General features: G+C 37.8%; 1 protein-coding gene across 11 annotated transcripts in view; it reads left to right on the top strand.

The window, feature by feature from the left end:
- Positions 1–5,653, top strand: part of Cnot2 (CCR4-NOT transcription complex subunit 2) — a 92,751-nt gene extending 87,098 nt beyond the window's left edge. For all 11 annotated transcript variants that reach the window (XM_013350367.2, XM_005358039.3, XM_013350373.2 and 8 more), the window contains one exon: positions 4,525–5,653. In XM_013350367.2, coding sequence (XP_013205821.1) covers positions 4,525–4,611 — 87 coding nt within the window. In that variant the 3' untranslated portion in view covers positions 4,612–5,653. The remainder of the gene's footprint in view (positions 1–4,524) is intronic.
- The last annotated feature ends 11,912 nt before the right edge of the window (positions 5,654–17,565 follow it).

Consider the following 17,565-nt stretch of genomic DNA (forward strand, 5'->3'; position numbering starts at 1 on the left):
ATAGAAGTCTCCAGAAACAACTCATTTCACTAATAGAAAATTTATTAAATTTGGTAAGAGATTTTTATGGTAAATATAACCCACACTTAGTTTCAGAGAACTCCCAACTCTACGTCTTTGAATATTCTTTCCGTTGGTGATTCTTAGTGCTACAAAAGCTAAACAGAAGAATAGTATTTCTGACAAATTAGTTCTTTGGGCACTATTTTAGTTGTTGCTTTGGGGTCATTTCTTTTCAATATAATAAGTTGATAGAATGTTTTACATTTTAAGATAGTTTGAAGTGTTATCAGATATAAACCATAGAAAAGTTTGGACTTTTATAATTTTTATAAAACTTAAAGAAATTTAAAAATATGATCTGATAGAAAATACAGAAGAGATTAAAAATTATTTTGGTTTTTGTTTTTCGGTGTCTCAGTAGTCAATGTGGTTAGTGCTTAGTCCTTAGATTATGTTGGTCATTTCAACAGCTATAGTTAATGAAAAATATTGTCTTAGTTTCAAAGACTATATTCTTACCATTTTAGTTAAAGAGAGGTATTTAAATTAGTATATTTTAAAATAGGGTTTTTTCTCCTTAAATAGTATAACAGAAATATAGAATTTAGCTTCCATTTCTACTTTGATCTTGTACAAGTTTTCTTTCTGTAACTCTGTTCTTTTTTTCGAAATGGATATCATGAAGATTGAATGCAATTCTCTGCGTTCACATCCATACCCTTCATACAGGGTTTCCTTTTGGCACATGGTGGATGTGTGTGTTAGTAGTTCTGATACTTTTATCATTGTTAGAGGTTACTGCTATTCTTCCAAACATGAAAATTTTCCAATTGATTGTTTCTTGGTTAAATTGTGATTCTCCAATTTTAGCTTGTATGAGAATTACCTAGTTAAACAAATTGCAGAACCTTCCCTTCTACTGTGGGATCTAGTCAGGTCTGTGGGTGGGGTCTAAGAATGAATACTTACTCCCAAGTTATTCTAGAGAGCATGCTGTTTCTGGTCCAAGGCCATGTTATCAGAGAGACAAGGTCTTTGGAGGAGAACCGAGGCTTTTTACATTCATTTTGAAGCTTTATGCTCAATAATTTGAATTCTAAATCCACATGCAAAAATGAATGCACTTAAGCAATACATAGCTATATAATTATAGCTAAAATTTGGATTGTGTGTTTGTTAGGAAATCAAGTGAGAAAGAAGAGTTTTTGAGAACTATCTTCTCTTCATAATGTAAGATATTCATAAACATTAATATTAGAGCTTTTTATTTCCTCAGAAACAATTACCAGTTTAGGTCAATGTTATTTTAAGGAAAATGTTTCCTATATAAAATAAAAGATTATTTATGACATATGCTTGTTAAATAATTTTGCTAAGTTTTACCTGTCTCCTAATATAGTTGAATAGTGAAGTAGGAAAATAAACTCTTGAGTGGTAGTTAGTATCTAAGTTATTCCCTAAGAAAGCTCTCTAAATAATACGTTAGCTGCCTACATTGATATTCTTCAAAATTCTTCTATTGTGATGGGAAACAATGAGAATTGTTGGTTCCTATCAGGTATTAATGAGCATTTGTGAAAATTGGTTATGGTGAAGTATAGTTTACAATGACTATTCACAGATGTGTTCAGACCTTTCCATAAGATTGCTTAGTATTAAGACATTTTAGTGATTCTGTTAAGAGACTTCATAAAATTATAAAATGTTTATAAATGTGACATTGTCACATCAGCCATGGGGCTTGCACAGTGATGGAGTTTGCGGAATAGTGAGGTAAATACCACATAACTGCATCTTACCCGTGAGGATGTGTACATAGTGTGGTAATGGTGCAGCGCTGTGTCTCTAAGTACTAAACAAATGGAGGCTGTAGGCACAGGGGCTCTGCGGGCCTTTGAGATCTCAGAGCCCACTCCCAATGACACTCTTCCTCCAATAAGGCCACATCATTGACATGTGAAAGAAACGCTATAGATATTGAAGTTAGATATAGTTAAAGAGCAAAGAGGTAAGAGTGATGCAAGGTTCAGCTACTTTAAAAAGAATAAAAATATATGGAAAACAGATAAAAGATTATTGATGAAAGACAAGATTTGACCCATAATATTTCTAGTTAGTGTGTAAATATTTTTTAAATATTAAAATATTTATGCTTCCTATGTTCAAACTGGTCTCTTTTTTATAATATTAATAGGATATAATATTCATGAGGTTAAACTCTTTAAATACTAATAAATCAGTGTATCTTGCCAGTATGGATGGGTAAAATGTAACTGAGAGCTTGTCGTTGTCAAAATTGCAGGTAAGCTTTTTATACTAAGTATATTTTAGACGCAGATGCATTTTCATTTCAAAGAATAACTGGGAAAATTGTGCTAATGTGAATGTGGATACTCAGCTTCAGCCGTGGGCAGGAGTTTAAGGATGGCGACTGCTATTTGTTTGCTCCTTCTTGCTAGTGAGTGATTAGCCCTGCGCCTTTCTCAGTCATATGGAAAGTATCTGTTTAAAAGATAAAGTCACACAGTGTACCTTCGTTATAAACATTTGTGAAGACGCTTAATGTTTTCAAAGTTATTTTAAGCGTATAATGAAAAAAATTTGTTTTGAATCTTGGATTAAAAACACACAAACCCTTCGTGTGTTACACTAGGAAAGACAGATCCTGCCAAGTTTGGATCCTAGTCTTCAGTATAATAAAATACCAATTTACCCAAGATAAATACAAAGATTACAAAAAAAAAATGAGCTCTGTCTTTAGTTTTGGTTCATAGTAGGTTGTCAGTTATATGTGTGCTGATCTGTTTGGTGTCGAAAAGCTTGATCACTGTTGCCTAAGGTCTTGTTTTAACTAAATAAGTTGCCTAAGGTCTTGTTTTAACTAAATAATGCAAATTTTATTTAATTAACAGCGGAAGCATTCATCATGGGGTCAGTTTGATACCAGACACAATAGGATAAGTTAACCAATGGTTGCTAAGGGTGCTTGTTTAATCCTCAGTAGATAATGTGGGTTGAGGTTTAATAACTTGAGAGAGATTTTAAAATAATTTGTGGCAGTTAGATTCAGGCTATAGAATGAGTAATTTTAGAGCCTCCCCCTTTTTTGTGGTTACAGAAGTATTTGGATTTGTATGCAGTTATATTTGCATCTCTGGTGAATTCTTAAATTTTAAAACTTTTGAAGCCAGGTTTTGTAACCCCAGTATTCAGGAGGCTGGGGTGGGCGTGATTGTGACTTCGTAGCCTCCTTGGGCTATGTGGGGAGTTTCAAAGCCAGCCTAAACTGGCAAGACCTTGTCTCAAAAACAAAAAAAGAAGAGAGAGAGAGAGAGAAGGGGCAGCAAGATGACTCTGGGTATAGGTAGACCTGAGTTGACCTACACAACGGGCCGGAAGACCTGAGTTGACCTACACAGTGGAAGTAGAAAGCCAACGTGTCATCTATATGCACTGTGATGTGTTTGCCCCCTTATCCACAAATAAATATTAAAAATAAAAACCATAATAGATTTGGACACTTCGATTAAATCAGTAAGCAGTTAGGTTTCCGATAATCATACACCAAAGCTATCATCTAGTTTTAAATGGCCATTAAATTATCTTTTATGACTTTTATGAAATGGGAGTTCTAGAGGTATGTGTGTTTTCAGCTCATTGTTTTCCTGAGATTTTAATGAGGTTAAAGAATAACTGCTTAAAAATTGTCATCAAGGTAAATTGAAAAGTCTCTCATTTTAAACATGAACAAACTGTTAGGGTTTTTGTTTTGTTTTGTACTTCATTAAAATAGGCTTTATTTAAGCATCCTATAATTTTCGGTCTTTTGCAAGAGAGCAATAATAATTTCCTTTTTTTAGTTTTAATTACAAACTTGCACAGAATTTTGATGAGTCCACATTCCTAAGTAACTGATTTTATATTCAGCAGGTCGATACTACTGTTCTTCAGACTGTTTTACTTACAAGGGCAAAGATCTAGTGTCTCTGTGTTCACTCTCATGTGGAATTATTTTTTTTATGTGGAATTATTTTTTCTTTTTTTAAAAATACTTATTTATTTATTATGTATACAATATTCTGTCTGTATGCCTGCAGGCCAGAAGAGGGCACCAGATCTCATTACAGATAGTTGTGAACCACCATGTGGTTGCTGGGAATTGAACTCAGGACCTCTGGAAGAGCAGGCAATGCTCCTAACCACTGAGCCATCTTTCCAGCCCCTTATTTTTTTATTCTTATAGTAAATATATCTTGACCAAAAAAAAAAAAAATTATAAGAGAGTCACTTGGCTCAGCAAGTAAAAGTTCTTGCCAAGGAGACCAATGGCCTACCCGAGTTTGGTCCTCATGTAGGTGGGAGACCTAGACCTACATCTCACAGGTTGTCCTCTCTCTCTCTCTCTCTCTCTCTCTCTCTCTCTCTCTCTCTCTCTCATACACAAACACACACTAAATAATGCTTTTTCAAAAAGGTTTATGAAATAATTTAAATTCTCAAGTTTTGATGTTCTTTTTCTAGGAGTTCCATCTGGAATATGACAAATTAGAAGAACGGCCTCACCTGCCATCCACCTTCAACTACAACCCTGCTCAGCAAGCCTTCTAAAAGACTTCCCTTTCCTGGGGTATGGCTGTCTCAGCACAGTACTCGACAGATCCGCAGAACTGATGTGGCTCAGGCAACCTGGTTTTAATTCATTGAGGATCTGGCAATTGGCTTACGTAAAGGGTCACCATTTGAGGTCCTGCCTTACCAATTATGTGCTGCCCAACAACTAAATTTGTAATTTGTTTTCTCTAGTTTGAGCAGGGTCTGAATTTTTTCGTTTATTTTCTTTTTGCCAGCAGACAGACTTGAGTCTATAAAGACAAGCAAGTACACTGACAGAAGTTACCATTTAGTTTCTTAAATGTAAAAAAGAAAACCCACAAAAGACTCAACAAAATTAGACCACAAAATTTGCATTGTTCATTGTAGCACTATTGGTAATAAAATAACAAATGTTTGTGCATTTTTATGTGAAGATCCTTCTCGTATTTCATTTGGAAAGATGAGCAAGGGCTGCTTCTTTCATTTTACTTCCCCTTCTGTTTCTGAAAGGCAGTTTCGCCAGGCTTAATGCAAGAATATGACTGTAGAAGAAAGAGATTGCCACGGTCTCTGGATGGTTTCCAGGGCTGTGTTGTTACTGAGCTTCATCTTTCCAGAATGAGCAAAACACTGTCCAGTCTTTGTTACGATTTTGTAATAAATGTGTACATTTTTTTTAAATTTTGGACATCACATGAATAAAGGTATGTATGTACGAATGTGTATATATTATATATATGACATCTATTTTGGAAAATGTTTGCCCTGCTGTACCTCATTTTTAGGAGGTGTGCATGGATGCAATATATGAAAATGGGACATTCTGGAACTGCTGGTTAGGGGACTTTGTCGCCCTGTGCACTAAAGGCCAGATTTTCAGCAGCCAAGGACATCCATACCCAAGTGAATGTGATGGGACTTGAAGACGTGAACTGAGACAATTCACTCTGGCTGTTTGAACAGCAGCGTTTCATAGGAAGAGAAAAAGATCAATCTTGTATTTTCTGACCACATAAAGGCTTCTTCTCTTTGTAATAAAGTAGAAAAGCTCTCCTCACTGCAGTGTTGACTTTGATTTGAAATTGTCAGACTTCTTCAACACGAAAAACATCGATAAAAGCCTGAAGTTTCACAAATACACTGAATGGTGTGACAAAATTTAGATTTTTTTCCAGCTATCAGTAAATAGGTTAATGGATCCACAGTGGGCCCTTTTCCTTGTTGGTTTTAAATGCATCCTCAGCATTAACCAGAGGAGAAAAGTTGAATGGTTGGTAGCAACACTACAAGTAATATCCCGAGCACTCTTGGGACCCAACAAAAAGTTTGTTCTCTGAGAAATTGGTGAGGAATCCCGTGACAGAACTTTTAGACTTATTTTGTCTTTATGAAATTTACTTTCAGCTGCTGGCCTTTATAGTTCATATTTGAAGGTTACTGGTTTTATTTTATTTTTTTGACATCTAAGTGAAAATACCGTGTTTAAAGTGTTTGAGCCGGGCGATGGTGGCGCACGCCTTTAATCCCAGCACTCGGGAGGCAGAGGCAGGCGAATCTCTGTGAGTTCGAGACCAGCCTGGTCTACAGAGCTAGTTCCAGGACAGGCTCCAAGGCCACAGAGAAACCCTGTCTCGAAAAACCAAAAAAAAAAAAAGTGTTTGAATGCTGAAACTTACAGTAGAGCAACAGAGAACAGGAGAAAGCTATGGGATTTAATTTTTTAGTTTTTATTTTTTTTGACCTATTTCTTTATATGAATGAAATCTTATTGACATTGCCTAGATCATCTCTGAAAAGTAAATGTTTATGAAAATGCTAAGTTTGTGTATCAGGAATATACAAGAACATGAAATTCACCTTTCTCTAAGTATTTTTTAGGTAGCCAAAATGGATAAAATCATCAGGACTTTTAAAAAATTACAGAATTCAAAGTACCACCTCAGTAAAGATGGTTCTTCATATTACAACTTTACAGTGTCCAAAACTTAACAGACGCTGCACTGTTTGATCTATACCAGATTCAAATCCTTGATATCACAAGGAAGAATTCATCTTTCCATAATAATTTATGAAATTGATTTTTTCTACATAACCATCAGCAACTGGTAGTCTAGAAAACACAGTGGAAAAGGATCTTCAGTGACTAAAATATCAGCCAAAGCACAATTACACATGCCTCATTAACAAATCGGGATAGGCCATATTGGGCTAGAGAGATGACTGAGAGGTTAGGGGCACTGACTGCTCTTTGAGAGGTCCTGAATTCAATTCTCAGCCACCACATAGTGGCTCACAAACATCTGTAATGGGGTCTGATGTCCTCTTCTGGCCTGCAGGCATACATGCAGATACATAAAAAACAATACATACGTACAGACATACATACAATATTTGGGGACTGGAGAGATGGCTCAGCAGCTAAGAACTTTGGCCGCTCTTCCAAGGGACCTGGTTTCAATTCTCAGCACCTACAGGGCAATTCACAACTGTAACCCTAGTTCCAGGGGATGTGGCAACCTCACACAGACATGCAGGCAAACCCCAGTGTATATTTTTTTAGAAAAGGTTCTCTTTGCTGGATCCAACTACTAAGAGCCAGAGGCAAGAATTTTAAGCAGATACCAGTTTTATGGTTCCTTTTATCCAGAAGCATCAAGATTAAGGAAAGTTGCCTATTAGACAGATTTTTGTTTTGTTTTTACAATTGGTGATGTCAGATGTCGACCCAAATGCAAGTGAAAGGGTTCATTTAAAATTCCATCCTACATACAAAAAAGATGACCTACACTATACATTTCCTATTTCCCCCACGTTTATTTCTGTTCCTTTTGCCCTGTATAGCTCGCTATGTAGTTTGTCTTCTACTAGTGTAGCAGATATACATCCTAGCACACAAACAGCGCTGAACTGTGGCTGGCTTTGCGGAACAGAAGCTAGTAACTTGCAAAAGGGAGTCCTTTAAACTTTTTGAATACAAGGATCTGAGCTTGAGGTGCACTGTGACATGCATGATAAAACTCTGTTTTCTGGAGTTTTTTGCTGACGTTTTTCTTCAGTATAATCTTCCTTAAGAGCTGAAAGTTTACTTAACTTCTTGCACTACCTTCGAAGCCAACCATTTATCCACAGGTACTTTATTAAACACTTGTTGATGAATTGGTATATTTTATCATTTCAGTTTGGAAATAAAATGTACAAATTGACTCATTTGGGCTTTGAAATGATTATCCTTTGCTGTAACTTCATGAAAATCTTAAGCATTTTTACTTTTAGCTTTCAGATGTCAGCGTTTTTTTTTCCTGTGAACCATCAAATTGATACCCTTGAATCCTATCGTTTACAAAGGTAGATCTTCCGATACATTAGACCAATTGCCTATAAAACATGAAGTGTCTGAGCATGACCTGGAAGACTCGCTTCACATAGATTTGCATTTGTGGTATACGTTTTGCACAAAGTTGTTGAAAACATACATACATGGACACAGGAATGCCTACATATTCTCAGCTATAGTTTTAGAGTCTCTAAAGACTTGGAAGTATCTACTAACTAGATAATCTTTAGGATCTGGGGCTCTCTAACTCATTGATGGAGTACTTGCCCTGCCATATGTGAGCCTCTGAGTTAAAATCTCTGATACCTTACAGACTAAAATAAAAAAAAATTTGTAGAGACTAAGATAAGACATGAAATGTCTTTACTTTGGAAACGTTAAATTTTAATGGCATGTCACCAGGTTCCTCTTGCCAATGGCATTTGACAGTGACTTGGATCATACCATGAGCAGATTTGGAAGAGAAAGCACATAAATGCATTAAGAGATAATCCAGTAGTTTTCATTGTCTGTTTGAATCAAGTGGTCTACATTAGATCAGAGTCATGAATTTGCAGTTTAGATGGGAATTTTTTTTAAAAAATTGGATATAGCATGCCTTTAGAGTGGTTTATATGTAGAACAATATACATGAAGAGTCTATTTCTGTTGCCCACAATGCTAGTGTATTCTACTGCTACAGGAAAAAGTGTGTTGTGCTCAGGACATGGTAAGAATCACTGTCTTTGAAAGTCATACATCTGAAATGTTAGTACGGTTAAATGATTTTTTTTGATACTGCACAGCCCTTCCTGCCCTCTGGCTACCAAATGTCTTGCTGATTTTGCATACATGATTGTTTTCTGTTTAAAGACTAGTATCATGGAATAGGTTTTAGCGTCTCTCATTTTACAGAAATCTTCAGATGTCATCACTACAAAAGGCAGTAAGAACACAGCGTGAGAAAAGGCTTAGAAACATTTTCCTCAAGATAAAATTCCAAGGCTGCCTCTGAGCAGTGATTTCATGTGTGTGACAAAAGAGCTAAAGTACCAAATAAAATAAAGGTATCGTCAGTCTAATACTAAGGAGCCGGAGCCACTGCATTTTGTTTCGTGGAGGTTGGTCTTGAGCATGGGACCTCAGTAAGGCTAGATGAGCATCTTTTGCCCCTGAGCAATAATTCTGAGCTTAAGACTGCTTGCTCCTTAAGACATGGGTTTGTCTTCATAGTACACAGTGGAAGAGGGACTGGTTGGACAGTGTTCTGTGAATAAGGTAAGGAACTGGACAGAGTGTTGTTCTCCTGTGGCTAGCCGAGAAGGTGTTAGAAGGAACTGGGATAACTAGTGTAGTTCTGAAAATCTGCCAGAAACCACTGCCACATCAAAAGTCTCAGATGAAGACAGCCAACTAGAAAGTACATCCCATTTTCTAAAAATATTACAAACGGGGCTGGAGAGATGGCTCAGAGCTTAAGAGCATTGCCTGCTCTTCCAAAGGTCCTGAGTTCAATTCCCAGCAACCACGTGGTGGCTCACAACCATCTGTAATGGGGTCTGGTGCCCTCTTCTGGCCTGAAGGCATACACACAGACAGAATATTGTATACATAATAAATATTTTTTTTAAAAAATTACAAACATTCAGAAAGGATATGTTTTAGATCTGTTAAAACATGGACCTTGACTAAAGCCAGAGAACAAGGGCAGTTGTGGCAGCTCTCTTCAAATACAGGAACTTCAAAAGAAGGGTAAGTCTCAGACTCAGAGTTGAATGAGAGGGTATCATTACACTGCCCCACAGTGCTCACTGGCTGATGAAGATATAAAGTATTCTAAGTGATCAAGAAGAAACTGGGTGGTTAGCAAAATCGCCATTGACAGGACTGCCAGTTTTTATACTAAAAGGGTGCTCTTAACTTAAGGTCTTATCGCAGCAATTGGAGGTGTCAGTACTCTTGATAAAAAGTTAAAGACTGAAGTCAGGTCAGCTGAAAAGTACAACCTTAAGGAATTTGCAGTTCTCTAAAAATTTCAGCATGGGGTACTTAAACTACTGGGGGTGGGGGTTAAGTCTGATTGTAAGATGCAAATTTAATTAAATTTGCTATTTTTTCCCTTCCTTTAGTTGACAGGAGCAGGCATGTGAAACAATGAAGGGTAACAAATATTAGCAGTGTTCAACAGGCTATATTAATTTGTTTTAGTATCCAAGGGAAAGAGGAGCCAGTGTTTGCTGTTTTGGAGTAAATGCTTAGGAGGAAACTGGTAATACATGACATTCATGTTCACATTCTTGTCTCCTACCATAGTAGAGTCATGTGAGTTAGACTGAGCGATATTTCTATTATTTAAAAATAATCATTCAGTTTGATGTATGGCTGTCTTTGAATTGAGGTTACAGTAGGAATATACCAGTCTAGCAATGGAATTCCGAGCTAATAGACCTGAGGACCACCTGGACATGTTAGTGTCCATGAGAAGAATCGGGAAGCAGCTGCCATTTGTACACTTCATGCTTAGTATAATGTATTAATACTAACTGGACTAAGGTGGCGGTGAGCTGTCACCAAGTGAACATTAGAATAAGTCTTATGTGCCAGAACTCTGGGTTATTTTTTCCCTGTGACACCCAGCATCCTCTCTGAGAGATCACATCTTCACAATACTATTCATCAGCAGAACAGGAAACAAGCCCGCTAGTTTCCAAGTGTACAAGAGCAAATCTACTTACCTCCACTGTGTCCGGAGAATATTTTTGCTTAACTTTAGTTTTATGCATAAAAACTGTTAGAAGTAATTGTGTACAATATCAATTTATTCATTAATTGAAAGTTGAAAATCCAGTCATCCAGATTTGGTGCTTTATGTTGTATGATTTTAAGAATTTGGTATCCATGGGCCATGAAATAACTTCTATGTACAGATCATAAAACTTTCTGCCAATCATGTAAGTTGTAACTTTAAATTTTCACAACTTCCTCTTTATTGAAAATCCAAATTCCTGCTTAAATAGTATACAAGCACTAGCTGAAACATCTCAAATATCTATACTGCAAATCAATTTTGCTTTTGTTCTTCATTTCAATGGCCTGGTAGGCATCTAGCATACTACAGCTGCGTTCTGCTAGCTTGCTAGTAACCAAGAATTGGTGTTAACTCCTTCAAGCAGCATAAGGCACCAGCTGAGGAAGAGAGTTCTTAATTTTCAGGTTTCTGTGTATGAGTGTCTCATCCACATGGATGTATGTGCAGTGACCTTAGAATCCAGAAGAGAGGGTTGGGTTGTGAGCAATTGTGAGCCATCATGGGTGTTGGAAACCAAACCTGGGTCCTGAGCAAGTGTTCTTGATCACTTAGCCAACCCTTCAGCCCTAAGAGATGGTCTCTTAATTTGCATAAACATCCCATGAAATGTTTTGGTCATTTGCGTTGTCTTTGACCTACGGGATATCTTGACCACATAATATTGTCCTTAATTTATCATAAAGGACATTTTCTTCCAGGGATTGGTTTCTACTCCATACTAGAGATAATTTTGACGGTACTTGAGGTCTTCAAACATCTGGGAAGAAATGCCACAGATTTCAAGAGTGATATAATTTCTACAAGTAGATTGATATTTTAAGACCTTGGCCTCTTGGTACTCATTTATAATAGAAAAACTTAGATGAAACCTTCAAAATTATATACTTCAAAAAGAAAACATTATAGAAGGGAATGACATAAATAGTTCCATCTTCTTGTATATAAAAATAAAGATTTAGGGCAGCCACGATGTTTCGAAGCTACCTTTAAATCTGTTACATACTGAACATTTATTTTAAGATGTATTCTTAATTATCATATGTAGCAGTGCATTCATTTGGTCTGCCTTTGAGTTGTTAAATATTTCCTCCTCTCAAGAGAAACATCATTTGAATGTTTAATGGATTTGAATAATTAATATTCTTTGCATATACTACTACATAAAACATACCTTTATGCAAATGTCATTTATGTTACTCTGCTCAACAGTTATTTCTACATTTACATTATCTAAAGCTTTGGGTTATTCTTGGTTCATTCTAAATGTAGGTCTAAAATTTGAATATTGAATTAGTTGACTTGCAAAATACTATTCAGAATATGAATTGTCTAATGAAGATGAGCCAGTCATTTTTCTGGCTTTTCTACACTTGCAGTGACATTCCTGAACAAGACCATTATCCTTAAAATGTTTGTAAATTACATGGCGTGGAATTTGAAGGTGCAGGCTCTTGTTTTGTAGAACATTAAAGTGGGATTTCCTTTCCAATTTTGAATTATTTTTTTTCTTAGCATTTAAGGTAAGGGTATAAAATGTTAAGTGTTCTAAACCCCATCAAAAGAAAACGAAGTAACCGGAAAATGTATACCAGAAGAAAAGACCTTGGAGGGAAAATTGGCTACACATCTGAAGAAGAATCATTGTTTTTAAGACTTTATTCTTATAATTATCTTTACCCTAAGTAATATCAGATGATATACTGTTGTTATGGCAAGGCTCAAGTATTAATATATGATAAGAAAGTTCTACTTCTTTAAATGATCCAAAACAGTAGTGGGTAGATGATAAGGGTCAACATGTTTTCCATTATTGCAATTGTCCAGGCAAAGACAAGAAAAAATTGCTAGAATTACTAATTTCCTGCATAAATGAGATAGGATTTCCTTCCAGTCTAGAGTAAGTGACTTATCAGCACCTGTTTATCTCACGTGTGTGTGTGTGTGTGTGTGTGTGTGTATTTTGTAGCTTGAATCTAACCTGAATACTAATCTCTCACAACAGTACTTTGATCTGGAATATGTCTCAACAGCATTGTTAAACACGAATGTGACTCAGAATCAGAACAAATGGGAGGTAATCAGCTACAGCATTTTTCTACAGAGTGTCCCCTTCATAGACTTCATAGTGGGATGCTGAGCAGCCCTTGGGTATAACATTTGAAATCTGTTTTGAATGTATCCTCTCGAAAATAGTAATCTCAGTATATGTTCCTCCTCATGAGAAAATGCTGTGGGATAATGCCCTTGTACACTGTAAAGATTTGTCACTCATTGGTTTAATAAAACGCTGATTGGTCCAGTAGCCAGGCAGGAAGTATGGGAGGGGCGCAACCAGACTAGGAGAATTCTGGGAAGAGAAAAAGCAGAGATACAGTTGTCAGCAGAGGAAGCAAGATGAGAATGCCTTACTGAGAAAAGGTACTAAGTCATGTGGCTAAACGAAGATAAAAATTATAGGTTAATTTAAGTTGAAAGAGCTAATTAGTAAGTCTTAGCAACAGGCCAAACAGTTTATAATGAATATAAGCTTCTGTGTGTTTATTTGGGACTGATGGCTGCAGGACCAGGCAGGACAGAGAATTCAATCTACAAGAAGATGAGTTTAGGACATCTGTGAATAACCCAGTCCATGCAGTTAGTCAGCAAATGTACACCCATGCTCCCAAGGATACTCCCCCACTCCCTGTTAGCCTCTGGTGGAAGATGTTCTCTGTGTTTGATGACTGTTTGAAATACTTTTACTAAATATTCCAAATAATAAGCTTACTACATAGCTATACAACTTTTTCTTGAAACAACAAAATCAACTTATAATTTAATCCTACAATGTTAAAACAATTGTAGCTCAACTCCTTCATTTGAAGAGAAATAGTGTCGACTGCATCAGATGTATTACTGCTAGAGCTGGGGCCAAAGTCCCGTGGTTTCTAACTTCCCATTCCACAGCTGAGTCTCCCTTTTCTACATAAGTGTCTCCCATAAATGGTCAATGAATGTGAAAAGTAAGAATTTAGGAACTCTACCACTACTTAATTAGAACATTTCATAAAACTTAAAATTTTAATATCTACGCAAGGATGAGCAGAAGGCTTATGAAGTCCTGCCCTAGCTGACACGCTCTTGCCAATTGATGACTGTTGGGTAAGGGAGCTTTCCAGTTGGCTTCAAGACTGCATTGGCTGTTTGTACTCCAGTAGATGGCCTGTACACACAGAGCAGCATTAGGTGAACTCAGTGCTATTAAAAAGAGTACATGAAGGTGGGAGGGAGGGGTTGGGGGTATGGGAGAAGTTGGAGGGAGGGATAGGTTTCATATAATATCCATGTATAAAATTCTCTTTGATTTTAAAATTAATACATTTTTTACTTTGTAAAATGATTACATTTTTTGCTTTTGGCATTTTGCTTATCTGTGCTTTATGCAAACAAAAGCCTTGTACAAACAAATTTGAACTTTAAAAAATAAACTACTTTTAAAGTATTTGCTATTTCAATGAAATGCAAAGTCTTATGGAGCTTCTTGGTTAATTTTAAACTAATATGTTCTAAGTATCTAGAAGTAGTAGTGTTATCAGTAATAGTATGTTTAGTAAAATAGGTAGCATTTATGGCTGGAAAATTAAAGTCTAAGATGATAAGCATTTAAGAGTCATAGATCATGACAACGTTTATTTCTTGGCCATAGCAAGCTAGAAATCATTTAGTAAACCTGAGAACATCTTTTTAATTGATCTTTATTTGTATTTTAAGTGTATGGGTGTTTGCATGTATCACAATCAGACAGTGACGGCAGAGGCCAGAGGAGGGCACTGAATCCCCTGGAACAAGAGCTACAGACGGTTGTGAGCTGCTGTTGTGTGCTGGGAACCAAACCCAGGTCCTCTGGAAGAGCAGCCGGTGCTCTTAACCACTGAACCATTTCGCTGGTCGCCTGCAAACCTTTATTTTAAAAATTTATTATTTTAATAATCTGTGCGGGTCTGTTTAAAAAGCATGCGAGGGCTGGTACCTGCAGAGGACAGAGGAGTCCGGTCCCCTGGAGTTGGAGGTGATTGGGCAGTGATTGGGTGCTGGGAATAGAACTCAAGTCCCTGCTCTTAACTACAGAGCCATCTCTCCAGCTCCCAAACTAAAGATTTTAAGATTAAATAAAAGATGACTCAGTTTTCTAGTTATGTCTGAATCAAGAAAATAAGATTTCTATATGCTTTCCTTTATTGGATCACTGTTCTCGTATCTAATTACGGTTAGTTGCTAAGGTTTAAAACTTATCCAGGACATGAATTTTAATGAGAACAGTGATAAATCATGACTTTTTTCATCCGTGAAGTTTAGCTATACAAGTGTTTACTAGGTTTGTTATTGAAAGACCACAGTGTGCCGATTCTGGACATAACAAACGTTTCCCAGCATGCTCCATTCCTATGATATTCAAGTCCTCCTTGCATGCACACCAGATTGGATCTTGCGATTTGAACATAAACCACAGAACTTTTTGTAGACTGTTGATCCCAAAACAAACTGATCATAGCAAAGCTTTAATGTTCATCTTTTGGAAAGTCTTGCTTTTCTTCTAAATGAAAGTTCATTGCGACTTTGCCCTGGCTATCGTGAGAGCTGTGGAGACAACAGTATTCTATGAGCGAGTCTGGTTCTGAACATGGTACCTTTCAGAGTCTGTTCATAGGAGGGACTAGCCCCTTTTCTGTGATGCCCCTCACTTTCCCTGGGAGCAGAAAGATGCAAATTTACCCTTCTGAGGTTCCTGAGGGTCTTGCTGCCCTTCTGACTTGAAGTCAGTGATGACCTATTTTCTGAAACAAGTCTCTCTGGCCTTTCTTGGGAATGCTACAAGGCTGCCCTACCACAAGTAAAAGAAACAAACACGTATTTCCAGTGCATCCTTCAGGATAGAAGAGTTGATTTAATTTGCAAAGTCTTTCGATATGTATCTTCACTTAAGGCAGAAGACAAGCCAACTTAGAGATAGGAAAGAAGACTTGACACAAAGGCAGAGAGAAACGGCTTCTTCCATCACCTTGAGAATAATAACCATAAAGAAACTAAACGAACATTTCTGTCAAGACAGAACTCCCTGACCTGGTTTCCTGGGTCTTACACAGTCGTGAGGGAGAGGTTTTATTCACAACACTTGAGCTATAGAGGTATTGAAATGTGTTCATTAAGCCCTGTCCAGGGCTTTCTGAACCATGTATGAATTGTTTTGCCTTGAGATTCAGTCCCTCAGACTAAGTGGTCTTGTTCATTTGTCCCCATCTCCGATCCTTCTTGAAATGGGGATGGAACCAGTCGTAGGAAAACACTCAGCGAAGATTTGCCATTTACGGTTAAGACACTTCAACCATTGAGCTCACTTGTTTGCTTGTTTTTTCAACTTTTTATTAATTGTTTTCATTTATTTTACATACTAACCACAGGGTCCGTCCCCCCCCCCCTTCCCATCTACCTTCCTTTCCACCACCACCCCTCCCCTTGCGTCTACTCCTTCTCAGTTTCCTTCCGGAAAGGGCAGGCCTCCCATTGGAGTCAACAAAGCAAGGTACCTCAAGTTGAGACAGGACCAAGCTCCTCCCCCTGTATCAAAGCCCCCTAGTTCATTATAGTTCTTTATAGGCAATGTGCCTCTAACAAATATCTTTACACCAACAGAAAAAAAAAAATCCCAGGCAGAAGTATAAAATAAAATGAACTGTCTGGTCCAGGACTTAGAAGTTATCTTGTCATATCTTTGTGGTTTCTAGAGTTTTCCAAATCCAGCAGCCTTTTTAATTCATTGAGGAAAACAGATACTGAAGGTCTCCCTCCCTTCCCACTGTCTGGAAATACATGTCGCCTTGGCCTGTCAGAACCCTATCGGATGATACTCAGACAGAACCAGCTAAGAATTTGACGTCTGGGAGAGTGGGCTTAATATTTCCATGTTTCTGCATTTGGTATTCACGAGAAACATGAGCTCATTCATCTGGGACTTGGCAAACCAAGGCGAAGAGATTTATGTATTTTTTTTATTTATTCTTCCAAACGTAGCTAGAAACGGTTCTCAAGTTTGATTTTATGATTAAAAAAACATTTTAGATAAAAAGTAGTTTTAACTTACAAAGTAAAGTTAGGAGAATAGAGGCTGGGCGGATATGGAAGCAGCAAAGACGAAGTAAGTAGCAGAACTCTAGAAGCTGGACCAGTTCTATAGTGTGTGCAAGCCGCGGTTGCCTTGCACCGTGCTCTAGAAAAAGCTCACCTGCATGCAAATCCCTGCGCAGGCTAACAGTGGCAAGATTCCTAAAGAGGCCAACAGACTCTGCTCTCTACATCTGAAAAGCCAGGGGAAGAGGCTTCACGTCCCAGGTTGCAAGTCTCTGCCACCTGTTTGCGTCTGACCCCTAGGGGTCCTTCCCGCTGCCTGAGACCTAGTTTCCCAGCGAAGTCTACAGAGGTTTGAGCCTCCGATCCAGCCTGCCTGAGTTGTCTTGCAAACTCCGCCTGACAGGCCCGGCGACAGCGTGGCATCCGCAGGGACCCTCAGCTTCCGCCGGTCGCCCGTGGGCATCCCCTTGCCTCTGCGCCGGTGTCCTCTGTCCCTCGCTGCCACCTTGGCTCGCTTTCCCGGTGCGCCTGCCTCCTAGCAGCTCTCTGCGGCTGCACAACCCGGGTTCCCGCCTTGCATGCTCACGCCACCCTACCCCCACTTTATAAAAAGAAAAAAAAATTTTTTTTTCTTTCTTCTTTTAACTTTTCTCCCCGGCTGCGCTCTGTTGATGCTAAGCGTTCGCCGCGGCCCTCTCTGCCATCTCTCCCGGTTGCATCTGGCTAGGATCTCCGAGAGCAG

The sequence above is a fragment of the Microtus ochrogaster genome, chromosome 24 (genome assembly GCF_000317375.1).
Source record: "Microtus ochrogaster isolate Prairie Vole_2 chromosome 24, MicOch1.0, whole genome shotgun sequence".
Classification (NCBI taxonomy): Eukaryota; Metazoa; Chordata; class Mammalia; order Rodentia; family Cricetidae; genus Microtus; species Microtus ochrogaster.